General features: G+C 35.1%; 1 protein-coding gene across 1 annotated transcript; it reads right to left on the bottom strand.

Moving 5' to 3' along the window:
- Positions 1–12: 12 nt before the first annotated feature.
- LOC136350756 (RNA-binding protein 24-B-like) lies at positions 13–21758 on the bottom strand. The gene is made up of 6 exons (XM_066302802.1): positions 21218–21758; positions 18042–18308; positions 12989–13115; positions 11506–11566; positions 2153–2385; positions 13–2100 (listed from the first exon to the last, which is right to left on the bottom strand). Exons 1-6 carry the CDS (start codon positions 21365–21367, stop codon positions 1955–1957), a joined length of 984 nt encoding a protein of 327 aa, XP_066158899.1. The 5' UTR covers positions 21368–21758; the 3' UTR covers positions 13–1954.
- Positions 21759–23644: the final 1886 nt, after the last annotated feature.

The raw sequence follows: 23644 nt of genomic DNA, 5'->3' as shown, positions 1-23644 counted from the left end.
AAATCCGAAGCATATTTATAAATAATAGTTTTTATTATATTTAACTGATTTTTACACATTTGGTAAACTATCTTGGGTATAAAATAATTTAAATTTCATGAAATTGAACGATAACAATTAGCATTAACATAACAAACGGTGATCATTCATCAAACTCATCTGTCAGTTATTGATTGGTAGATATTTGATGGTAAATGGTAAACAGTTTGATCAACGCGCTAGCTATTGCGAGGTTCTTCTAATGATCACACGGTACTATGTTCTCTGTCTAGAAACATGCATTAATCCGCTAGTTATTCTATAGTCTTAAGAAGTAACAAAGCAGTTAAGGTATTAATAGATTAATTGACCTGAGGGACATTTACCTATTCTAATTTTTACAGAAAGTTTCTTTGTAATTAGAAAAAAATATACCACCTAACAAAGTGTGGCTCCATAATGTAATCATATAATTTTATTGCTTACGATTGATGACATTTCGAGTTTTTAAATATAATTTAGTTTAAATTAGAATAAAGTTCCTAAAACAGATCACATAATTTAAGAGATCCTTTATAAGTTAATACGTTCTATGCCTTTGAGGCAAAGTGTTCATTTTTCTGTTGTTTTGTCTAGAAATAACGCCTCACGCACGAGCAGGGGTTGTCGCAGCGGTGGAATTACCCGTTATTCTCAGTTAAACCTAACCGAGAATAACGTTCTTTCTTTACTAAAGGTTCACACCACCGAGTTCTAAGAATATTTCCATAAACACACATATTGCTTATTGTTACCTTCCCTAGAGTGCCCCGGTTAGGAGCAGAAATACTTTTGCTTCCATTCCTATATACAAAAATGTATAAAAATTAGTTTTAAGTACTTACTATGTATTTACATTTCCACAGCATTAAAATACTTGCACTGAGTTTGAAATTGTCAGAAAAAGCTTAATTGGTGGACGGAGGTACAAACGTACAGGTCGAAATAGAATTTTTATGTCTAAGGCACTGATGCGCTGAATTTTTGTATGCAGAATCCCCAATATTGTGTAACCCTCAGGAACATAAAAACTTAAAACGTGAAAATGTAAATCTACTAATAATTTAATAAATAAATATTTTAAGTACGATTAATGAAGTTGCTTTGGAGAATTGAAAGTACACTAATTTAATGACGAATATATTAGCTATAAATAAGTATTTACTGTAAATATTAAGTACTATTCACTAATAGAATAAATACGTTAACAAAATACTGAATCAGCGTCTTTCGTAAGCGTTAGTCCAATATCTCAGAAAGTAGCTGTCAGTATTTCGGTAAAGTACCGAGGACTAGAGCTATACATGACCAATTTAAATAATAACCTAAAAAACTAATATGTTTAAAAAATTATCGAATAAAACTATTGCACTTCCTTTTGCAGATTCAACAACTAAACAGTCTGCAAAAGAGCCGCAATCAAGTCTATTGGTTTATAATAATTTATTGAGCATTTCACCTTATTACTTCGGGTTGATTATCTTATATTACGGGAATTTGCATGTATTCAAACAATGTTTTTTAACCGATAGACTTCGGGTAATGGTTATCTCTAATTACAATGGTGAATCGAAGTCTTTATTAATTGAATTACGTACAATTACAAAATAATTTACAGATCTCTTGAGGTTTCTCACTACGGCTAAAGGTCACTTTGGTGGATTCAGTTTCACAGCTCCACCAAAAATATCTTTACAAAAATAGCCATATTTTACGATTCATCTAAATTACCTAATTTCGTTTCTTTATATGCGTTGGCCTTTAAGCATAACATTAAACATTTTCTTCAGTTCTAATTAAATTTCTAATTTCATATATACAAAATTCCCAAAAATGCACGTTAAAAAAATCTGTATACGACATGAGCGTTATGCTTAAAGATTGTCTGAAACTCCCAGAAAGTAGATAAGGTATCTTAGTTAAAGAACACTGAGCCTCACTGCAATCTAGCTTCTTGCAGAGCAGGGGCCTGTGCCGCAGCTTGATAGGAGATTCCCGGAAAAGCAGCCGTAGTAGCAGCTGCTGGTATAGTAGGAGTCTGAGGCAACGCCGCATAAGTATATGGCATGTAGTTTGCTGCACCTAAAAATTCCACTCATTTATTATGTATGGAAAAATTATCACAAAAACCTACTTGCAGCACCAGTATAAGGCGTGTAAGCATCGAATCCATTGGCATATTGCCCGGTATAAGGCGCAGCTGCGGCTGCAGCCACCGCCGCTGCGTTCTGATATTCGTAAAATTGCGAAGTAGCCGCAGCCGCGACGGCAGCTGCGTGGGAGAGCTGCGTAGCAGGCAAAGGCACTAAGCTACCGGGGGCCGTAGCTGCCAAGTATGGTGACTGATACATATAGCTGGGAGGCATTCTGGAAGAAAATAATTGTGGTTAACAGGATAGTTTTTGAATCGATGGGGCAACCACAGCAAGCAACACCAGAATAATCACGAAAACCATCAGTTCCCCTTTGGTGCAGGATATTCGATGAGGCGCCAATATCGAATATTCTCACCAAAATTACCACCTCAGCTACCTGAAAACGGCAGTAACTAAAGCCCATTGAAATGACAAGCCACATTAAAGGATTACATTAGTTTATATTAAAATGGGAAGCGGGTCAGTTTCCTATGTATTATAAGCTTAAATATCTTTATTGTGTTTTAACTACTTTCAATTAAAGTTTTTTATAAAAGAAAAAAAACAATAAATTCGTAATTTCCTGCTTGCTTTTTTGCTAAGGTGAATGGCGGTGCAATCTGCTTTGCCTTTAATCTTTTAATGGAACTTTCAAGAGCATCAACACATTAACACGAAAGTCGAAAATTCAAAGACAAACTCCGCAATTATGAATTGCTCTTGTTTTCGTATTTAAATGTTAAATTTCTCATCATTTCATCTTATTTATTTTGCCGATGAGGCTCTAAGGACGCGATGCCATTATAATCCCTACTTCAAGCAACTTCAACGAGAAAAACCTATGGAAAACCAGGTGCGTTATAAAAATAGGATTTTTCATTTAAGTTTAATGGTTACAATTTGATCGTTTATCGATTTTCGAACATTCAACAATTCTACACAAAATTACACAAAACTAAAATTTTAATCGCGTCCCGATTCCGAGGGAAAATGTGGAGTAATAAATATTAAATTAATGCTCACTTATATTTACTATTTCTGGCTAACAAAAGCGCATTTTTCCAATGGAAAAATCTGTTTCAACATAGAGTGGGCGACAATGAATTGGAAACTAAAATTGTGCGTACCATAAAAAGGTTCAAGCTATTTGCAGTCGAGCTTTAGTCAAATCACGGATCGTACTTAAACGAAGAAATTTCCACGATAAACCCATATCGACCATAGTCGCATTATTTCTCCATTAAATTTTGTAAGCAGACGATATTATTCAAATTGTTGAATATTATCACCCATAGTTAAAGCTAAATGTAGTTGTAGGTTCGGGGCTCACATACTGAGGCATACGGCAAATTATGATAACAGTGCTGGAACTGTAGAAATATGTGTGTCTAATTACAATGGTAAAAAATAATTTGCGTTGATAAATACAAGGTCGGAAAACTGCTTTTTCACGTTCTCTTAAGTTCCGTCAATAATCCAACAGGTTCTCTCCGTCAAAAAATGTTTTAGTTTGCGTGTGAAAATTTCATATCATCTAAGTGCAATTTTTTCAAATTTAAATATAAAAATGCGAATTTTTTAATATGTTTTTACATTTTTCTCAACCTAAACCGGCAAGTTGGAAAATGTACGATTTACACATTTTCCAACTCGAAAATCTGCATTGGAAAATCCCCATGAAACTGCTGATAAAAAGAACCATTCTTAAATCTAAAAAGTTCGATCTTATTAGCTCCAGGGTTAAAAAAAAGCAGTTATGATTTTAATTTTGATAATTCTGGAGAAAACTTGGGGTTTCTAAGTTCGGAAGTTTTGCTCGAAGTTGGACGGTATTGGGACTGTTGCGAAGTTATGAAAGCCTGCCGGGGTTTGTAGGGGAACGGGGCAACTGGTGGTTCATCTTGCTAACGACTCTTCACGTTGGAGCTATGAATTTAGAATGACATCAATACTGGAGATTCTTTAGACACCCCCTCTACCCTGGGACCTTGATTTAGTGGAACTCTCATCTACTATCGGCCGTCAGATTCATGTTACTGTGTTCTCCTCTGATTGCATAACTTCATCATTACTAAAGGTTCTATAAGGAGTTGTAAGTTTATTTGGATGACGTCGAACAACCAGTTATGTTGTTGTTGTTGTTGTATGATCGAGTATTGGCTTATTAAACTGAAAAAGCTGTTTTTTTGTCCGATTATTCGTTTATTCTGCCGTTTGATTCATAACGATTTCATGTTGAATCTTTTAAAATGGGTGTTCTTCGTGATTTCGGATTCCAGAGTGAATTTGAAAGTTCGGTTATATTTCTAAGCTCATTAACATATGTATTATTTTTCTATATAGATGTGGGAAAGGTGAGTCGTCTTGGAGCAGAATTGACCTGTTCACCAATTATGGATTTATTTAGTATCAAAATACTTGCGGCGAAGTTGATCCGGGTTGCGGGTTACGCTCAAATTTCAAGAAGTCAACTTACTATACACTAAATGAAGAATCATCTGATTATTTGGTCTGCTGGGATATTGTGAAAGATCTTTAGTGCAGAAATTTGGAAAATTTTACACGCAATATCTACGGATTTCTCCTTTGATAACTTGGTTCCCCAGTTGCGATTTTCACTCCATACTGTTGGCTGTTGTGGATCTTCTTCCCTATGCTTTATAGAGGCTCTTGTGGTATTGTTAGTCTTTTGAAGTTAACAGTGTATGTTTTTAACCTAATGTAACTGTTTTTTTTTTTTAATTGCAATGCGCCTGTTCCTATCATATTTGGCGACGTAATTGTCTTAACTTTTTATTGAGAGGAATGATGTTACACGTATGCAACACGACACCTTTTAGGCCTGTGGAATTTGTATCCCCTCGTAGTTTAAGTTGTTTTCACCTTTCTGTAATCGTGTGGGGGCAACGCCGTTCGCTGACATACAGAAAGGGGATGAACCGCACCACCTTCTGTTTCCAGCGTCTCGCTATTTCTATTGCAAGTTCCTGATGTTAATTTCTTTCCATGTACTTTTTGAAGACATTTGACCTGCTGGAACCGCTATTTTAATTAAATAACTTCCATTGCATGTTTTGTTCTAGAGCACAATGTGGTGTCTTTGATGGATGTGTTCCCCGTGTGAATTTCCAGGTCATAATACAATTTATACTGTTTGTTCTCTAATACCGGTTCTGGCGAATAGGAATAATGTAGTTGATTGACGGAATGAAGATCACATGTAAGTGCCAGTGTTTCATGGATAACTTTTAACACTGAATCGTGTCTGTTAGTACGGACGCTACTTATCAAAAGTTTGCAACCAGAAAGGTTATGATCTATAATCCCTGAGTTAAAAATAACTAGTCATCCACGATTATTTTTCAAAAAAGATGCCTTAAATTGATCTCATAAAACTTCAGTTGTTTATTCATTTAATTCCACTTTGCAACTGATGGTCATCGAAAACTAAAGTTTTCGAAACAAGAAATTTTTCTAAATCAGACTTATTAGGTCGATAAATAGAATTATGAGAATATTTTTCATTGATATCTCCCTAAAAACTTTCAATTTCCCTGTTATAAAAACATCATATAAAAAACTGAAAGAATTTTTCATGAATAGTTCACGCGCTTAATTTCAAATTAAATCATAATCATATACGTAGCATAAATGTCGCATTATGCGACTAAAATTGACTATTTGAAACCGGAAATGTTTTCCTCTCAAGTCCTATTGAAAAGTAGTAAAAATTTTATACACATACGCTCCGTTTTAAAAGCAAATTAAATACGAGCAATGTAGTCAAGGGAAAGTAGTATTTCCTAATCAAAGAACATGGTATTTGTATTTGAAGAGTTAAAAATAATACATTACTCAAAACGTGCAAACAATGTTAAATAGGGCGACGAAAATAGACTTGGCACGTTAAGAAGAGCCAACGAGATGTCTATGTCTCATTAATAGTTGTTTAAGCTCAAAAGTCCCTTAACAATGTAACATCTAGACATTTGAATCTATTTTTCAACGTTCTATGTATAATTCAATGAGATATTTGTCGCAGCCCTAATGGGGTAGTCCTAATCCTTAGGAGCTTTAGATTGGGAGAAATATCTTATATGGGCAGACTCGTCGGTCAATAAAACCTCTGGAGTTTGGATTGCTGGAATCCGGAGTTTGCCCGGAGCAGCGCGCAACTTTGTAGCTAAGTCCGGATTTGCGAGGAGATTATCCAATCGTGAGCTCGACACCGCCTTCCAGACCTTTTTTCTTCCGATTTTCCCACTTTCTGGCAAGCGTATTGGGTTGATTATGGAACACGGTACCGAAATAATTTCGGAGCCCTCTGTCGGGTATGAGGAAGTGCCAAAAACCGTCATCGGATAATTTCCCATCCAAAAAATCGTTTAGGTCAGCCTACGTGTCTCTAATTAAAGGAAGCGTTGTCGCCACAACATTAAACCGAGCCAAAAACTTAAATGCGTCAGACTTGGCCGTATTTGTGAATTATATATCAAAACGAAAATAGCTCAAAAATTAATTGCCTAAGTCTTGCTTGCCTCTCCTCGCGTGCTTTTTAGGGCTCTTTGACACCAGATTTTAAATTTACGTGGGCTATTCTCCGTAAATTGAGAAAAATATAGTTTTCTCGCTCACAAAAAGTGGCGAATTATTTTTAAAACCTTAATTCAATTCAGTTATTTATTATTTTTTTTATATAATCTTCTCTACAAACAACTCAGAAAAAACCAATAAACTTGGAGCCAGTATATATCACATGTTTGTACTTCTTCTTGTGTACAGGGTGTCCACAATAAAGCGATTTACCTAAGTGTATACTATATAAAAGAAGCAGTTAAAAATTACAAATATGTATGAATAGTGATTTCCAAGTCGTGAGAGAAAAGTATTAAACTATGATTTTCGAAAATCATAATACTGTGTTATAACTGAACAACCGCCACTCAAATATTGCAATATTTCCATATTTCAAGCAAATTATTTTCATAATTCCTTTGTAATCCTGCCTTGAGATGCACTGTATCTGACATGTGTTTTTGGAAAGTCTCTTAAAAAAATGGGCTCTACGATGTTCCCAATTTGGATCTAAATGATTGTTATCTATTATACCGTGGCTTTTCCATTAACCGGGAACTATTGTTTCGTGGTAGAACCCGTTAATGTAATTGCTTAACCTTAAACAAAATGACTCCCATAAATAACATCAATAATATGTAACAAACGAATACAAATAAAACAGGTAACTTTTTTTCAGTAACTAGTTTAAAATCTAGTTTCCTGTGAGCCGTTATTTTTGTAATAAATATTATATCATTAAAAAATATCCCTATAAGTCATAATAGTTACCAACAATTCGTGAAAAAATCTAGCCAGTGACAATCTTATTTTATATACATTGTTAATTTTTCATATATAGGGTCTTTGGTAAACAGTGTAGATGTCGGGACAAATGCTCTGCACCACAATAAACAAAAAAAAAATCAATATAAATATACATCTACAAATGTGTAGGTCGTGAGATACATAACAAAATTTTAATTCACCCCTTTCCCCCCAACTACTTGTAATGGAAGCCAACACACTTATGATCATCGATAGCGCTAATGGACGTTGCCAATGCCATAATTTAGATTAAGTAGAGTTAGGGGTTGATTAACAGATCTGTGGTCGATCATATCCGAAGTGGGCTCCAATTCAGTTGAATAGCCCAACTTCGTCTTAGGCAATTATCTCATGACAACTCCTTCAATTATTATTATAGACCGTGTCGACTTACGAGTAATTTGCTTCATAATTTCGGAATTTAGTCATAAATATAGTATCTCAACCATCAAGTTTCATCGAGGTTGGTGAAATTGAAAAATTTAAATTTTGAAAAAAAAAGATAATTATTCTTGGCCAAATGCACCAGAAGAAGAAAGGCTCTATGACTCGTATTCTGAACAGGAAGGGGATGATTTGATAACCAACAGAGATCACAATGTACGAAATGTTATGGAAACACTTATAGTAAGGAAATGGAAGTCAACGACCTTGTCAAATGGCGAATGGTAGTGGAGGCAGATACTTCACCAAATCGTAATTTTCCTATTTGAATGACTATAAAATAACCATTTTCCCTGGCTGAGTGTTTATACTGGAATCCGATTCTGTAAGCTAGGCTGTAAAATATTTTCCAGGAAATAACTTATATATAAAATAGCCTTTTAAAATAGTTCTGGCACACCTATACAAGCTTAACAAACATACGTCACTTCGACATGTCTGGAAAGAATTCTATTTCGAAGAATAAAGAAGTTGGTTCCAGGTATCGTAGGAACCAGTCATGGGGAAGGGTGATTTTCACCTCCATAGAAGAAAATCATTGTTGGCTACGTACAACAAATAACAAAGAGGGCAATGTCAAAATTTAACAAAAATGAAATAATGTGAGAATACTTTTTTGGCCTGATTGGTGACATGTTTAACTATGTTGACGTCATTTGAACCATGTTGTTGAGACGTATGGGGCGTCGAGATGCCCGAACAAATTTATTGAAATCTCCTGGACTAAACGCTACTTATTCAGTGCCAGCCATAAAGATGTTGTCCGACTGAGGTTGAATATTTTTGAGGTTGAATTTTGGTGTACAGTTCTCAAGCAACAGACTGAAAACTCTCCAAGAATAGCACAGATTAATATTTTATGACAACGGGTCATTTATTTAAACAGCTGGTGAGCATTCTTCGTTGTCTCGCGATCTTTGTTTCCAGTTGACACCTTCAATGTTTTACCACCTACGTGTCCAGTAATTGTCAAAAAACTGGAACTAGTAATGGTTTGAGTTATAATGTTCACACTTTCCGTGCCAAACGGTCTCGTTGTATAAAAAGCCACAACAAAAGAGTGACAGGAGTTACGTTGATGAGGGTGAAGGTGGAATCTAGGTCTAAAGGTTTTGAACCTGTAATTTAGGACCAAGACATTTATTTCCCCCCTTTAAAAACTACCTGTTACCTCCTTCGTGATTTGTCTGTGGTCATGCTATAATTTACCGATGATTAATAGCTGACTGATTGCCCAAAGTGATTAGGAAAAAATCAATTTTCCATAAAGGATTTCCAAACAAAAAATAATGGACAAGTTTGGAGAATATGTTGAAATGGCTTCTCCTTTTTAATGTGTTATTGATTGTCCTTTATTGACCAAAGGGGGAAAATAATGTTTGTGTAGCGTAATGTGTCTCATATGAAAATATTTTCAGGCAAAGCCGATCGTTCTGAGTGTTTGATAAAACACCGTTTGTTTAACATTAATGACTCAGCCAGAAAAAAATGAATGAGAGTTTTCAAGTATGATGAGGATCGATCTCTAGTGAAATTTTTACAGTTCGTGATGAAAGAAAAATCATAAAATACTCGTCAAGCGATCCATATTTAAAGAAAATCAAAACATTGGTGGAGTAATAGTACCGAAAACCTAAACAAAAATTCACAGCGAAATTGTCGGAAAACTAAACATTAACATATCTCATAATAATAATTTCGGGGTTTTAGAGTCTCGACTTTATTATGTAATAAATTCAAACGTAGTAAATGATTCCCGTCTGTTAATAAAGACCGCTATTTATTTCTGGATGGTTTTATTGGATTACGCAAAGGCTTAAACCTATCCAGGATCTCATGTTTTCTTTCCTACCTCCATTATTGCCGGCTTTAAGATCTCCCAGTCTATTTCCTTAATTTCTATTTTTATTTCTTTAACGGCGGCCTGTATATTTTCTCTATAATAATTTATCCAGTTAAAGAATTCAACGGTGATATATCTCTCGATTTGTTAAATACCTGCAAAGGTGACGATATAAATATGCGAATTTTGTTTTTGGATTAATTGTTTTAAAGAATTTTTCTACGCGGTTTCGGCCCAACTCCTGCTCTGAAAACGACTCAATAAATAACGGAAATATCGTGTTACATTTTTCGGTAGTTGTCTGTATTTATTCGGAGAAATATGAACCTGTCAAAACAATAACACGTTTCTGCTTGGATTTTAATTATATTAACGCAGAATCCTTTTGCTTTGAACTGAGGCTATTTTCACGTCGCTAAAAGAATAAACCGAATGATTTATTTCTTCAGCTTCTACATGACCGCTTTAAAATTGAAATTTAGGCCGAGATATATACAGCAGCAGACGTGAAGATTTCTTCGGAAACGTCCGACTTTTAGGGGGACTTACCGGCAATTTAAGGTAAAATTTTATTAATGTTAGTACTGAAATAGAATAAAATTAGGTGCAGTTATAAGGCGAAAAAGTCTAAATTAAAAATAGTGTATAAAGGGAACTTCTACGGATCTACTTAACCGTAAATGCTCTTTTCAAACCCGTCAACAGATCCAAACATACCAAAATGCCTGGCAATTCCCTTTATTATATTCTGGTTGAATTGCGAAACATTTAAAACACTCACACCAATGCTACTACCACCCCTCTACCGCGGCTGCACTGTAACACATCCCCAGGTTAATTTTCAGGGGCGCACTCGAAATTTTTTAAAAATGTTTTTCAATTGCGCGCCTGTCTTGAGCAGCAAAGAAATGCCATTTTTAATTAATCGATTAAAGAAATAGGTACTTCTTAGCTCCTTAAGATTCCTACATTTGACAACCAAGCACATCGACATCCTGTTAGTGTCGCATTAGTGTTACATTGCAGTCGTGAGTTACAGAAAAGAACGTACAAAAGTAGTCAGCCCAAATAAAAAAACCAAAAATAAAACCCCACAGCAAACAGTAATATATCACCCTCCAATCTAATAGTAATTAGTAGCTATGTCTCAGAAAGTATTTCTCAATTTTTTATGGACCAAATTTGTGAGGTCACAATGAGTGATGAGTGATTGGAGGATATCGTGCACAAACATGGTTTTTGTCAAGTTAATGTTGGAATGACCACTGCAAACTGCTCAACCAACCAGAATGCAAAGCAAACTAACGATTAACGTGAACGTAAGTGTAGCTGACTGCCGCAGATGAAATGGCCACCTGGGGATAATCCAGTTAACTTAACAAAAACCATAAGAGTTTATTGATAAGTGAACTCAGTAACTAATCAAAATAAAAAAATTCACACACACACAAACACACACTCATCGAAGAGACTAACTGTTTACATTATGTTCGAGTCGTTTCTGGAGTCTGCCAAATTCAATTAAACAATTTTTCAATGGATTTAGGTATCACCAACTCCGTGAGCTTAAGTGGCTAGAAAACATGAAATATTGATTATGATATTGATTTTCTATGTGGTGATATGTATATGTGTCACTTTTATTCATAATTCAAGGTTCTGTGGTATTGCGTGGTCACTTACCCGTATTGGCTAGGTAAGAGGGTGGGGTAGGCTCCGGGTCTTACTGTGGCAAATGGAAATCCTGAAAATTTTAAAACCTATTTTTATGAAAATTACAATACGTGTGTTCAAAGCTAAGTGAAACAGAATCAAAATTTGGTATTCAATTTAGAACACATTTTTCAACATTTTAGCTCTTTATCTGAACAAATATATGAAAGCCGTTGGTGGAGACTGACCTCACCCAAGATCTCCAAAGAACGTAGATTCAATATTAGTAGCTTTCATTCGACTGCCCTGTGGAACGACTCATTCCAGTCCATAATTAATTTCTTAATTTCAAAAATTATGGAGCATGTTTTATTCCAAAAGAACTTAATAAAAGATTATTTTTCAGATCGAATTTCATTGAGGAAGTCTTTTTCTGAACATAAAACATTTTAACATCTAGCAATTTAATACTTCATGATATTCTATTTGGGGAGTCAACTTGGGATATTGTGAATTACGGAGATATCAAAAAATGTGGTCAAAATAGAGAGCAAAAAGTCTAACTTCCAGATGCTTTGAAGATCATTACTAATATCTTGAACGCTTTTAGGCACATTCAAACGATACTACTACTTCTGTTCTATTTAAATATTTTTTATTGAAGGTCATTCGTTCTTGGGGTGATAATTAAAATCGCTCCCCGAAACCCTAAAGTGATTAACTTGGATTTCGCTAGCAAATTAAGTCTCAACGGAAGTATTTTTGTGGCCAGCCGAAGGAACTGAACCTATATTACATTGTTTTGAACGAGTGGCGTACGCAAAGTGTCCATTTCCGGGTAGGCCGGAAACCAGAAAAGGGCAAAAGATGGGGAAACAGTGAGCCCGTGCCGGTATGCCGAGAAAACAATACCTTATGTCCTGATGGTATTACGTTACCAGTGGCGGGTAACTTTACACCTTCTCTCTCTCTCTACAATAGGATGCATTTTTCTTTTGTTTATCGTAGAAGGAGGGTTTCCTTAATTATATGAGATTAATTAGGTGATTTTACTACGGCATCACAAATCACAACATTTAATTTTAAAGAATTTAACCCGGATTTACTGAGGCTGGACAATCGTAGGCAGGTCTGACGATATAAACTTTAGCCATAAATAATTGTGTTTTCACCCAGTGTGATTCACCACATAAACTAGAGCATCCCAATTATTTTGTTGTATAAACATTTTGCAGCTAAATAGGCTTTAAAGCTGGCCTCTGAACTTGTATTTTGCCAAAGCTTTTTCTCTCCAATTATCGACGAAAATATTTATTAATTTATGGGAATTCATATTGAAAAGCTCCGAGTGCGCTTTATTTTTACTTCAAAGGAAATAAAACGATTCTTCCGGCTGGGATTACAAATCCCACTGAGTTGTCGCCTCCTCAGATTCCAGAACGTTCAAGAGCTTATTTTTAAAACACATAAATAGAGAGTGACATGAAAAAGTCAAACTTAAAAAAACGCTCACCAGCAGGTACATTTCCTCTGGGTTTCGCTCCGAGAATAGCTAAATTTACATTGGCTTTCCTTCCGTCTATTATGGGATTTGGATCTTTACAGGCCCTCTCTGCTGCCACTCTGTCCGCCATAATTACCTGAAACAAACACTCATTCATTAAAAACACAAACCTAATATTTCCCAACTTTTTTTTAGACCTATTTGTTTGCTTTCAAATTCCCCAATTCTGGCGTCAAAACCATATATTCTTTAACTGATTTGAGGGTGCGAATGGCATTAACACCGGTCCTTACACTAAGCTTTTCCAAAACACTCTAGTTAAGAAAAAGGTTGTGGATTTTAGGAACTTCAATCAATTAGTGGAACGAACAGTGAACAATGGGTGAATGTTATTCTTAGTTAGTTTTAACTGAAAAGTGTGTGCAATTCCACCGCCTGGACAAGCCCCATCGGTGTGAACTCCCAAATAAAATAAAAGAAAAATGAACAATCCGTATAAAAATGCATAGAACGTAATGTAAAGAAAGGCCAAAGAGACCTAACGGCTGCTCCTTAAACTACCCGAAGTTTTTAACAGAGTGAATCAGCTAGTATAAATAATATATATCTTAGAAGTCGTAAAATGTATACAGGACATTTCTTAATGAATGGTAAAAAATGAAATTTGTAAATCATGAGCTTATTTTAAGGTAAAAACTTCATAGAAACGAATTTCCTAAATTGCTTCCATTTTGACTTACAAGGTATTGGTTTTGTTTTTTTTTTCGATTTCAAAAAATGTCTGCATTATTTGCAAAGATAATTACTAAAAAATTTAAGTAACAATCATTTTAGCATTGGGAAGACACTGAAATAAGAATTATTTCAAATTCTATATAGTGCGTTACTTTTTCATGGTCGCTTTCAATATTTTGCATCAGAACATTTTTAATTTTTATTAATTAGCTTACTTTGATCCCTTATGGCTTTTATTAACTTTTTTGCCTCTTCAGTTTATTTTATTAGGAACAATAGTTTAAAAAATATTTGCAAAACATCTAACCGCGTTCGCCTCTATTGACATAAGGATATGACAAAAGAGCAAAATAGTGGATTGTGGAAAAATTGTAGATCAAAATTAGTAATATTAATTTTTGCAAACATCTTTTAAACTATTGTTTCTAATTAAAAAGCTGAAGAGACAAAAAAAAGTTAATAAAGGTCATAAGAGATTAAATGATTTTAATAAATAAAATTTAAAAATGTCATTAAAAAAGTTCTGATGTAAAATATTGAGAGCGACCGCGAAAAAGTAACGCCCTATAGAGTATTTTAAATAATAGTTATTTCAGTTTGTTCGTAATGCTAAAAAGATTATTATTGTCAACTTTGAGTTAATTATGTTTATAAATAACAGAGAAATTAATGAAAATAAAAAAAAAATTAACTTGAACGCCCTGTAAACAATAACAGAAACAATTTAAGATATGCCTTTATATGAAGTTTTTATTTTAAAATAAGCTCATGATTTGCCCATTTCATTTTTTACCATTCATTAAGAAGCACCCTGTATAGAGTTTATTATCTTTCTATTAAACTTTCTCACAATAACAACTAGGTATCAGGTCCAAACCTGAAAAGTTTTCATAATTGACCCAATGAGTAAATGCGTGTTTCCATAGAAACGAATGCGTCATGGCCTACCAAATGATAAAGTTTACGGGCTTTCTCAACTGATTACTTCCCTGCATGTAGAATTACAGGAAAAAAATAATAAAATGGAGTGATCACGGGTGTCCCTTACTACAGTGATGGCGAAATCAATTTCGTCGTGCCATATACCATAAATTAGGTGCCGTTATGCCCTTTTGAATAACAGAGTGCACAACAGCTGTTCTTTCGATTCATTCACCCCGGCTACCTCCAACAGTGGTACGGACGTACCCACAGCTGTTCCCCCTGAAATTGCAGCATGGATAAAACATTTATTCGGGACATTGTGTAGAAAACGTGAATAATTGTAGTGGATTAAAATTTTATACTTGATGGTACTTCTTCTAATGAAACTCTGAAGATGTGTACATACATACATATTAGAAACGCCCATTATGGTTTAATTTAGTAAAAGCTTCTTCCCTAGTTAACGTTCATTGGACTAAAAATGGGCATGCCCGAAAATAACGAGTAGCCAGAAGACATATAGCTACACGGAACAGACATGTAATGAAAAGGGAATCTACTGATAGATAAATATCTTCCTGGGGCTTAGTAAATTGACAGCCTTTGATGACTGTGTCAATATTTTGAATATAACCATTTCTCGGGCTTTCCACTACGTTAAATGTCCTGGCGTTTACCTTCGACCCATTTTAGTAATTGCGGGGTAATTTATTATTCATGTGTTGGTTAGCTAGAATTTGAATTATAGTTTTTGGAATGGAAGTTTTTGTTAGGAATACCGTTAATGCAACCCTGGGGGAAGAACTATGAATGTCCCGAAATGATAATATCTCAATTGTGAATTATTTCTAGAACTGCGATTTTCCTGGCCCGTAAATTGATGTTTAAAGCCATTGTAACCAGTTCAGTGAATAAACAATGTTCTAAAACGTTGCTTGTTTCTGCTATTTGGATTATGAGCTAATCGTAGTATTTTTACACGCTGAAAGGAACCAAAATCCTCATTACCTAAAAGCTGGTGAAACGTAAATATCCTTGTAATTCTCGACGCCCATGCTCATGTACAGCACGCATTAACTTTCTCGCTATCCCTGATGTTTTAAAAGCTATCTTTCTTTGAAATGTCCGGTTGTAGCATCAGTTTGTCGTAAAATCTTATTTTAGTGTTTTTCACAGTTATTCTCGTAATTTGAGTTGTCTTTCCCGTCACCAAAAACTTATACTTTTATATGTGGTCTAAATGCTCAACCAAAACTTGATGTTATGTAGAATACGGTCCGATAAACGGGCTGTCAGTGGATGATAAAGAAAATTTTCGGTTTGGATAGAATATTTGATAAACAAAATTTTACGTCTCAGTAAATCCAGTAGCGTGGCATGTTTATTTCTATTAGAGGCAGATCCCTTTTATTTTCATAAGCTAATTTAAATCAATATTTAATTTTTGAGAACAGGTGTAACTCTATTAAAACGAAGGGCGTCCATTTACAGGCAAGTTACTCTGAAGGTATATAACCCTGTATATAAATTATTTACCAAATCTTTCTTGAGAACGAAAAAGGAAAAACTAAAGAAAACATTTTTTAATCGCAAAATAAATGAAGTTTCTCGATTCAATTTCAAGGGCTAATTATTCCTGTAAAATTACCTGCTCCTTCCCCAAGAATCGTAACATTAGAGTTTTAAGGGTAAACAGAAAAATATGTTTTCCCTTGTTTATCATGGAACGAATTACTTAAACTCCTCTAAAGAATTAATGTATTTATACCTCAAAAATATGACTCTTCAATAAAGACACAGTTTTGATTACATGCATTAAATCGTACACGTCTATTTTTCAGTTTCGTAGCTGGACGTCCGTGATTCCGAATGTTGAAACCTTTACGTCTTGCAATATGTGAACCTGGCGAATTCATATAATTAAAAACCCAATATGAACCCTCTATTTCATCTATTTTTATTTTGATATCAGACTATCACGGAAAGTATATTTATCAAGGTGCTTTACTTTGGACAACTCACGTTGCCAGAGACACAAAAAACCTTCAAATTTCACAATTATTTGGCGTATAACAAATCGGCATTTTATGTAGCACCAACACGAATTTGAAGCAATAAGTCATAGTGTTCACGCTTTTGGGGAAAAAATAAAAACATATATAATAAATTTATTAATGGACTAATGACAGTTCAGCACTTAATGAAATTTTGTAGATGAAAAAGAGGAAGAATTTGAAATATATTTTTATATTATAATTGAAGAGATTATTCAACCAACGAACCTAGGCGCGCACTCTCACATTTTATGCCACACCTTAATTATTGTGCTGCGCAATAGGTAAGCACAAACCAAACTTTATACGGACAGTGAAACTTTTAAGTGCGTTTCTTGACATCTTTATACGTCGTATTAAAAATTCAAAACATGGAATCTCTAAGGTATCTTCATGCATCATACGACCCTCTATAGTGACGTTTTTGTTAGTTTGCATATTAACCCATACAATTGTTACCCAGTATGTTTTTACAGTTCTACACCGAAAATAATTTAAGCCGAACTACGACTGACGTTAAAAGTAGTTTTATTTATATCTATTTCCTTATGGATGAACCGATAAAATATCCGCATATGCAGTCCTTGAAATAAAACCCAGTTTTGTTATTTCTGTTCGAAATGCTGTCAAAGCCGCGAGTTACTAAAATCATTCGTCGTTGCTCATTAGCAGCGGAGAACGAAAACCTTCTTCCAAATCGTTAAAATAAAATTAGTGTTGTCAAAAATGTCCATATGTAACAATTCACAGGTGAGAATTTATAGCCATAAGCTCTAAAGGAAGGAGTGTACACCCCTATAAAAATATCATCAGCATACAAAAGGGGTCGAGTATTTTTACCGAGTATGGTACCACTACCAGATGTTGTTCCTTATCGCCACAAAAATAAACTTTCACCGAAGGGAACAAATGGCAAATACCATTATCCATTTTTTGCCAAGGCTGATGGGAGCTTCCTTTTTGTTTATTCGATCCCAATTATCGGACAATGGCCGGTATTGGTCCTGTTTTAGTCAGGACTCCATGCGTGCGTAATTTTCCACTGTTCAGCAATTCCCTTTGATGCAAAATACATTTTGTTTGGAACGAAATACCTATCCAGACATGTTAATAATATGGGTCTTAAACAAACATTTTCAAATCGTTTCCCAAACTTCTATTTATCAAACAAGCGATAAGATCCGAAACATCTCACACTCTAAAGTACCCATAATCTAAAGTTTATATTAAATAATAATAGCGATAAGAATATATGTGTAGGTACGAAGCCTAAACAAATAGTGCCAACGACAGTGCTTTAACTTGTCAGACTGCCGTCGGCGTTTTCTTCTCACTACTGTAATACTTACAAATCCATATCCTCTACTTTTGCCAGTTTGTCTATCTGTGATGACTACGCCCTCCTCAATTTCGCCATAAACGGAAAAATGGTCCCGTAAAGATTTGTCCGTTGTGTGGTACGGCAATCCTCCAACAAACAGTTTAGTGAAGGTAGTGTCTTTGTTTTGAACGGCAGTACCATTTATGGTACCAGCTGTGGTTAGGACCCCAAGTCCGGTCAAACCAAGGGTGTCAGCATCTGGAGACGCTATGCCTGTACTCGGCATTAGCATATTCTGAAAAAGAAAACACACAACTTTTAATAATCTATTGTACGTACCACATGATATATTCGATGATAAATTCTTCTTTGTTGGTAATTTTAACAGGCAATGGAAGTGAATAAATTTCCTCTTGGCCGAGTGATAGTAAGCCATAACAATAACATTAACACTCGTGTTACTTTATACCATAACTTGTAATAAATCTCTTGAGATATTGGGTAGTAAAATTATATCGATTGGTATATATTTTGTTTGATCACTGGTGATAGTTGCAAAAATGAGTAGTACTGATGTGGGTAACACGTGTGACCAAATCAAAATAACTGAAAATTACTGAAAACATATTACGGTAAAACATGACGAATTGTTTGCTATTGAATGGCTGAGACAAAGAATGAAAAAAAAACAATAAAAAACGAAAGAAATATGAAGACACAGGTTGGCAGTTTTAAAAAGTTTTAGTAAGGAAGAAGTGGTCTTCTAGTAGGGTCAGAGTGACACAACATATTATTTATAGAAACTGATCTTATTAACAAATTTCAGTAGGAAAATATCTTCTGCGCCAATATTTTATGGCGAATTTTTGGATTCCTTCAAATAAGTTTGAAAATTTGCAAAGCTGTGCAGTGTTTTCACTTTTGAAGGGCTTCATGTAGCTATGGATAGTAACTGACACAGTTTCAGAGTAGATGCAACTACCATAAAATAGTAACTCATTTAGTTAATAAAGCGCCGAGTATGAATAAATTTGAAGTAACCGTCATCAGTCGTCAGTTCTCTCAACACCTAAATGGTCAATAAATAAAACAAAAAATGTTATATTTAATGATAAACTAAATCTATACCCCATAACAGAGCATAGAAAGCTCATATTTTTCTGTACAGAACAATTCCTAAAAAACAGTTTTTTCAGAATTATAAATATAAAACTGGGAATCTTATAAACTGATGATTGAGGTCTACATGCACACCGAGGTTAACACATTTTTTCCTGTTTTGTTTCTGAGGCACTCAACGGCTAACTTAAATTTTTAAATACGGACCTGGAGTTTTTGGTCACGTTTTAAAAGTATTTCTTATCCACAATTCAATGATCTATTTCATGATTTCACGTTTCGATGTATTTCTTGACTAGAAAAGTATACCGCATCCCACAAAAATACTTTCGAATAGCAAAAACACGAAGAGCCTAAAATTGACACCCATTCAATAGAGAAAAGTTTTGAGGCCATATATCTTCAAAACTGATAAAGTACAGGAACATATATTCGGAATAATCCTATAGTTTAGATCAACTTGCAATATGGTCTTAAGCAGCAATTTTTGCGTTCTTGGGAAATGTTCATCTTATGGAGTTCGCAGCCGTTATTGTTTTCAGGATTTTGAGATAAGAGTTTGTGGTACTTGTATCCTCAATAGAAGGTACTAGTTTCAGTACAAATGCCTAACTTTTTGGCAATCGCTAGAAACTGTCACTTCGTACAAAAAAAGAATCCAAAATGAGTACAAATCATTCCTCTTGCATGTTCGAATAAAGAGAAAATTAAGTAGAAATTCGGCCTCCATTGAAAACAATGCCACCGAAGTTGGAACATGTTCTTCTTTGTTCTAAATTTGCACACAAGTTCTTTAGTCTTTTCCGTGTGAGAGCGATAAAATATTTCCAAAAAATTATATGAACATTTCTAAAACTCCCCAAAAGTCTAGTGAAGTTTCTTGCACTATATTTGAGCGTCATAGAATTACATCTGACGACCATTTTGTTGTGCCGAAATCGACCCCTCAGTTAAGCTTAAACAGAGGGTGTTTTCCTCCCCATAGCATTTCTAACGGCAAGGGGTTAGGTAAGACAGATAAAACGATTTTTCTGAGGCTGAAATAAATGCCAATTATCATCACAGAACGAGCGTTAGTTTATTAACTTTGTTAATGTTTGCGTTAACTTTTTGAATATTGACTCTTAATTTCTCAGACGTTTTCAAATGAATAATCAGTCAAAGGATCAAATTTACGGATTGTACGAAATTCTTATACTCTTGATATTCTATTAGATTGCTGGGCATAAAAAGAGAGCCTCGTTTATGCCTCTTTCTGTTCCTCAGTACAATAACAAGAATCAAGGTTTCTAGTGATAACGACACCCAGACTGATGGTTCTACATGATTCATCAAGTTTATCATCGAAAGCTCAATTTGGAATCTATAGAAAACTCCATTTCTGGTGCCTTTTTAGTTGAGTTTGTCCAAGGCATGAAAAAGCTTACATCTCCGAAATCTCGCTTCTAAATGCAGATAAAAAGTCCTCATCCATTTAACTTATAGATTAAGGGACACAAACATGATTTTATCTATCGTAAGCTGTGTAATTTTGGTACCATGCGACGTCACTACAATCACAAAAATAGTTTGTGATTTCAATGGAACGATATTGCTGAAAGCATTGTTAGTAACATTTGGCGTGTAGCGATAGTGATGGCTAGTGATCAATTTTATAACGCAGTGATACTGTGTTAAGAGACCGCGTTTATGTAAAAAAAAATTTCAGTTGCGCCAAATTTATTTATTTCGTTTGCTGATCTGTGTTGTTAGGTGAATCACCCAATAGGCGTGACCTATTATGGCCTATTGAGCTAGAAAATGGGAACTTCAGTGCCTCTCCATTTTCAAACAGGATGGGGATGATCCCCTTTTGCTTGGCAAAACTCGTACGCTACTGAATCAGAGAGGATCCAGAAGAAGTTTCGAATGGTAATTTAATAATAAAAATTGTGTTTTCAGAAACTCCTAAAAAAGGAGCAGTTTTCATATCGCGAGGATCATGGTTGAAGAAGGTAGGACGAACGTGGTAGAAGTAGGATTGGGAGGAATCGACGAGTCTGTAGTAGAGAAACTTCTCGACTCAGCGGATGGTGGGGGTCTTACCTTCGATGGTTCTTCTGCGGGCTCTGAGATGGTAGCCGCGCGCTCTTCGTTGGCACGCGCGATTTCCGTAGGTCTCGCTGGTCTATTTCCCAACGGATTGACGATGTTGTTTATGTATTCTTTGGTAAAATTATTCCGGCGATCTCGCATAGGGGAGCAGGTCTTTTCGATTTGCACATAAATTTGCTAACGCTCGGGAGAACGAAGCGACGACGTCTATGTGACCACGTGCGTATTCAACTAGTCTCCAGACACGAACCAACTAAAGTGTAACCACCGCCGACTAATTTTAGACTCCAGCACAGCTGTTTTTGACTCTCTAAAAGAGCCGTAAGGGAGCAGAGAGTATGTCAACAACGTAACGCGCGACGTTAGAGCACCAAATGTGTGACAGCTCAAGCTCAAATGCGAATACACACGCGGGATCCCGGTTTAGGTATTGCGCCCCCTGCTTTGTGCTTAACTGCACGAGACACACAGTAGTACGTAACGTAACCCCCTAGTCGCTCCAGTGGCGTACGAACACATATGGCGATTGCCAGTCATCCAACGATAAAGTAAATAAATGACGCTAAACACGCAAGCTTTCAGCTTTACCAATATGCTCACCTGGAATATATAAGTTAGTGGGGATATATGTTGTATGCTCATACCGGAATGAACTATTTACCAAATTGCCTGCAAATTACGATTTGAACTGCGATTATTTCTTTTATATGTCAATACTTTTACGCCGTAACAGAACTAGTCGTTTAAACGCATAATTCTTTTATGTTTTATGATATAACCGTGACAAAAAATTTGATTGTTTGCAGGGAATAACCTTTTGCGTCCTCTGAAAAACAAACTAACTGCATTAAAAACTACATTAACCGTGTCAACGTAAATTCTTTATGTAGAGCGTAATGCATCCAACCCGCCATGATCATACCAGATTGGGTATTTAATTCAATAAATCTCCCTCCAACAAGCTTTCCATTTCTCCTTTTTTTTAGTTACATTGTTAAAATCTGATTTTCCTATTATTTTCGCCATTTCCTTTCATTTTCTTCTCGTTCGCTTCTTTCATCTTCACTTTTTTTGATTTCCTCCAATTGAGAGAAATTCATTTTCCTATGGAGAGCTTGTGTATATTCCAGTCTTTTCTCTTCAGATCTTTTATTACTTTCTCTTCCAGCTCCATTTATTCAAGTTAGTTCCGGTTATCGCTCTTACAATACCATTATTGCGGATTACATTTGAATTTTAGCAAATTTCCAAGAAATTTTACTTTTATCATAGTCAAAGGTCACGAAATCATCTTCTGATCTTGAAAAATGCAAGAAATCCAGAGACTGTTGAATAGGCAAAGTATTAGAGAAGTGTATTAGAAACTCAAATCCGATTTAAAAATTGCTTTAACTCACCGTTTTCATTAAACACATATAGGAAAATTCTTCCAAAGATGCAAAACACTCAATTCAAACTTTGCACAATAGTTACTAAACTCATTTAAAATTGATTTTGAAAATTAAACATTATTAGAGCACTTTCGGACCTAAATGGCCGAGGTTCCCCGGTCAGACTTGGGCGATATGTCGCAAACCCGTGCTGCAATTACCTTAAGAGATAGCCCTAATTAATCGCATCGATGCGCCCTACAAGCCTACATTAATGAAATTGCAACACTTCTTTTGGTTTTTAGGATACAAGGTGATACAATAAAAGTTTTTTTTAGTCTTTTTGCAATTTTGAAAATACTGTCAAATGTTTGACGGTTGTTTTTGCGCTGGTTCCGAGTTGGTTTCTCACTCAAAACTGGAAGATCATTCGTCTTGGTCAAACTTAGACGGCAAGGGTCCTCCTATGGAACCTAGACGGCTGGAGTCCCATGGTTGGACTTAAAAGGCACGGGTTGTCCTTGCGGAAGTTGGGGGGTCGAGGTCTCCCTGGATAATCAGAGTACCAATTTTGAACCTGCATAGTCGGAGTTCCGCGGTCGTATAGTGCCTTCGGCTTTAACTCTTTCCCTTCTTCCTTTTCACCGATGGGATAGATTTTTGTAATACTCATTTCACTTGTGTTATAAACAAACACTCGCTTAGTATTTTTTTCTATTTTGAGATTAAAATGACAACATTTCAAAAAATGCTATAACGGCCAAATAGTATGGAAATAAAGCTCCTTTCAACGCTGTTTCTTAAAATTTGTACTTAATCAAATATATATCACAACTGTCTTCCCTAAAACCATAAAAAATTTGCTAATTTGTAGCAGTACTATACGTCATATTTTTTTTCATAATTTGAAGTAAAAAACTACATATTTCCTCGAAAATTTCTTAAACAAGTTGCGATTTTTTATCCTTTGGTTTTCTATATTTTTAAGATTTATTGGCCAATTGGCCTTTAGTTGAGATAGCCAGGGTGTATATATGATCCTGTTCAT

This window comes from Euwallacea fornicatus, chromosome 3 (assembly GCF_040115645.1).
Source record: "Euwallacea fornicatus isolate EFF26 chromosome 3, ASM4011564v1, whole genome shotgun sequence".
Classification (NCBI taxonomy): Eukaryota; Metazoa; Arthropoda; class Insecta; order Coleoptera; family Curculionidae; genus Euwallacea; species Euwallacea fornicatus.
Note: the sequence above shows the minus strand (reverse complement) of the source record. Positions and strands in the feature narration are given on the sequence as shown.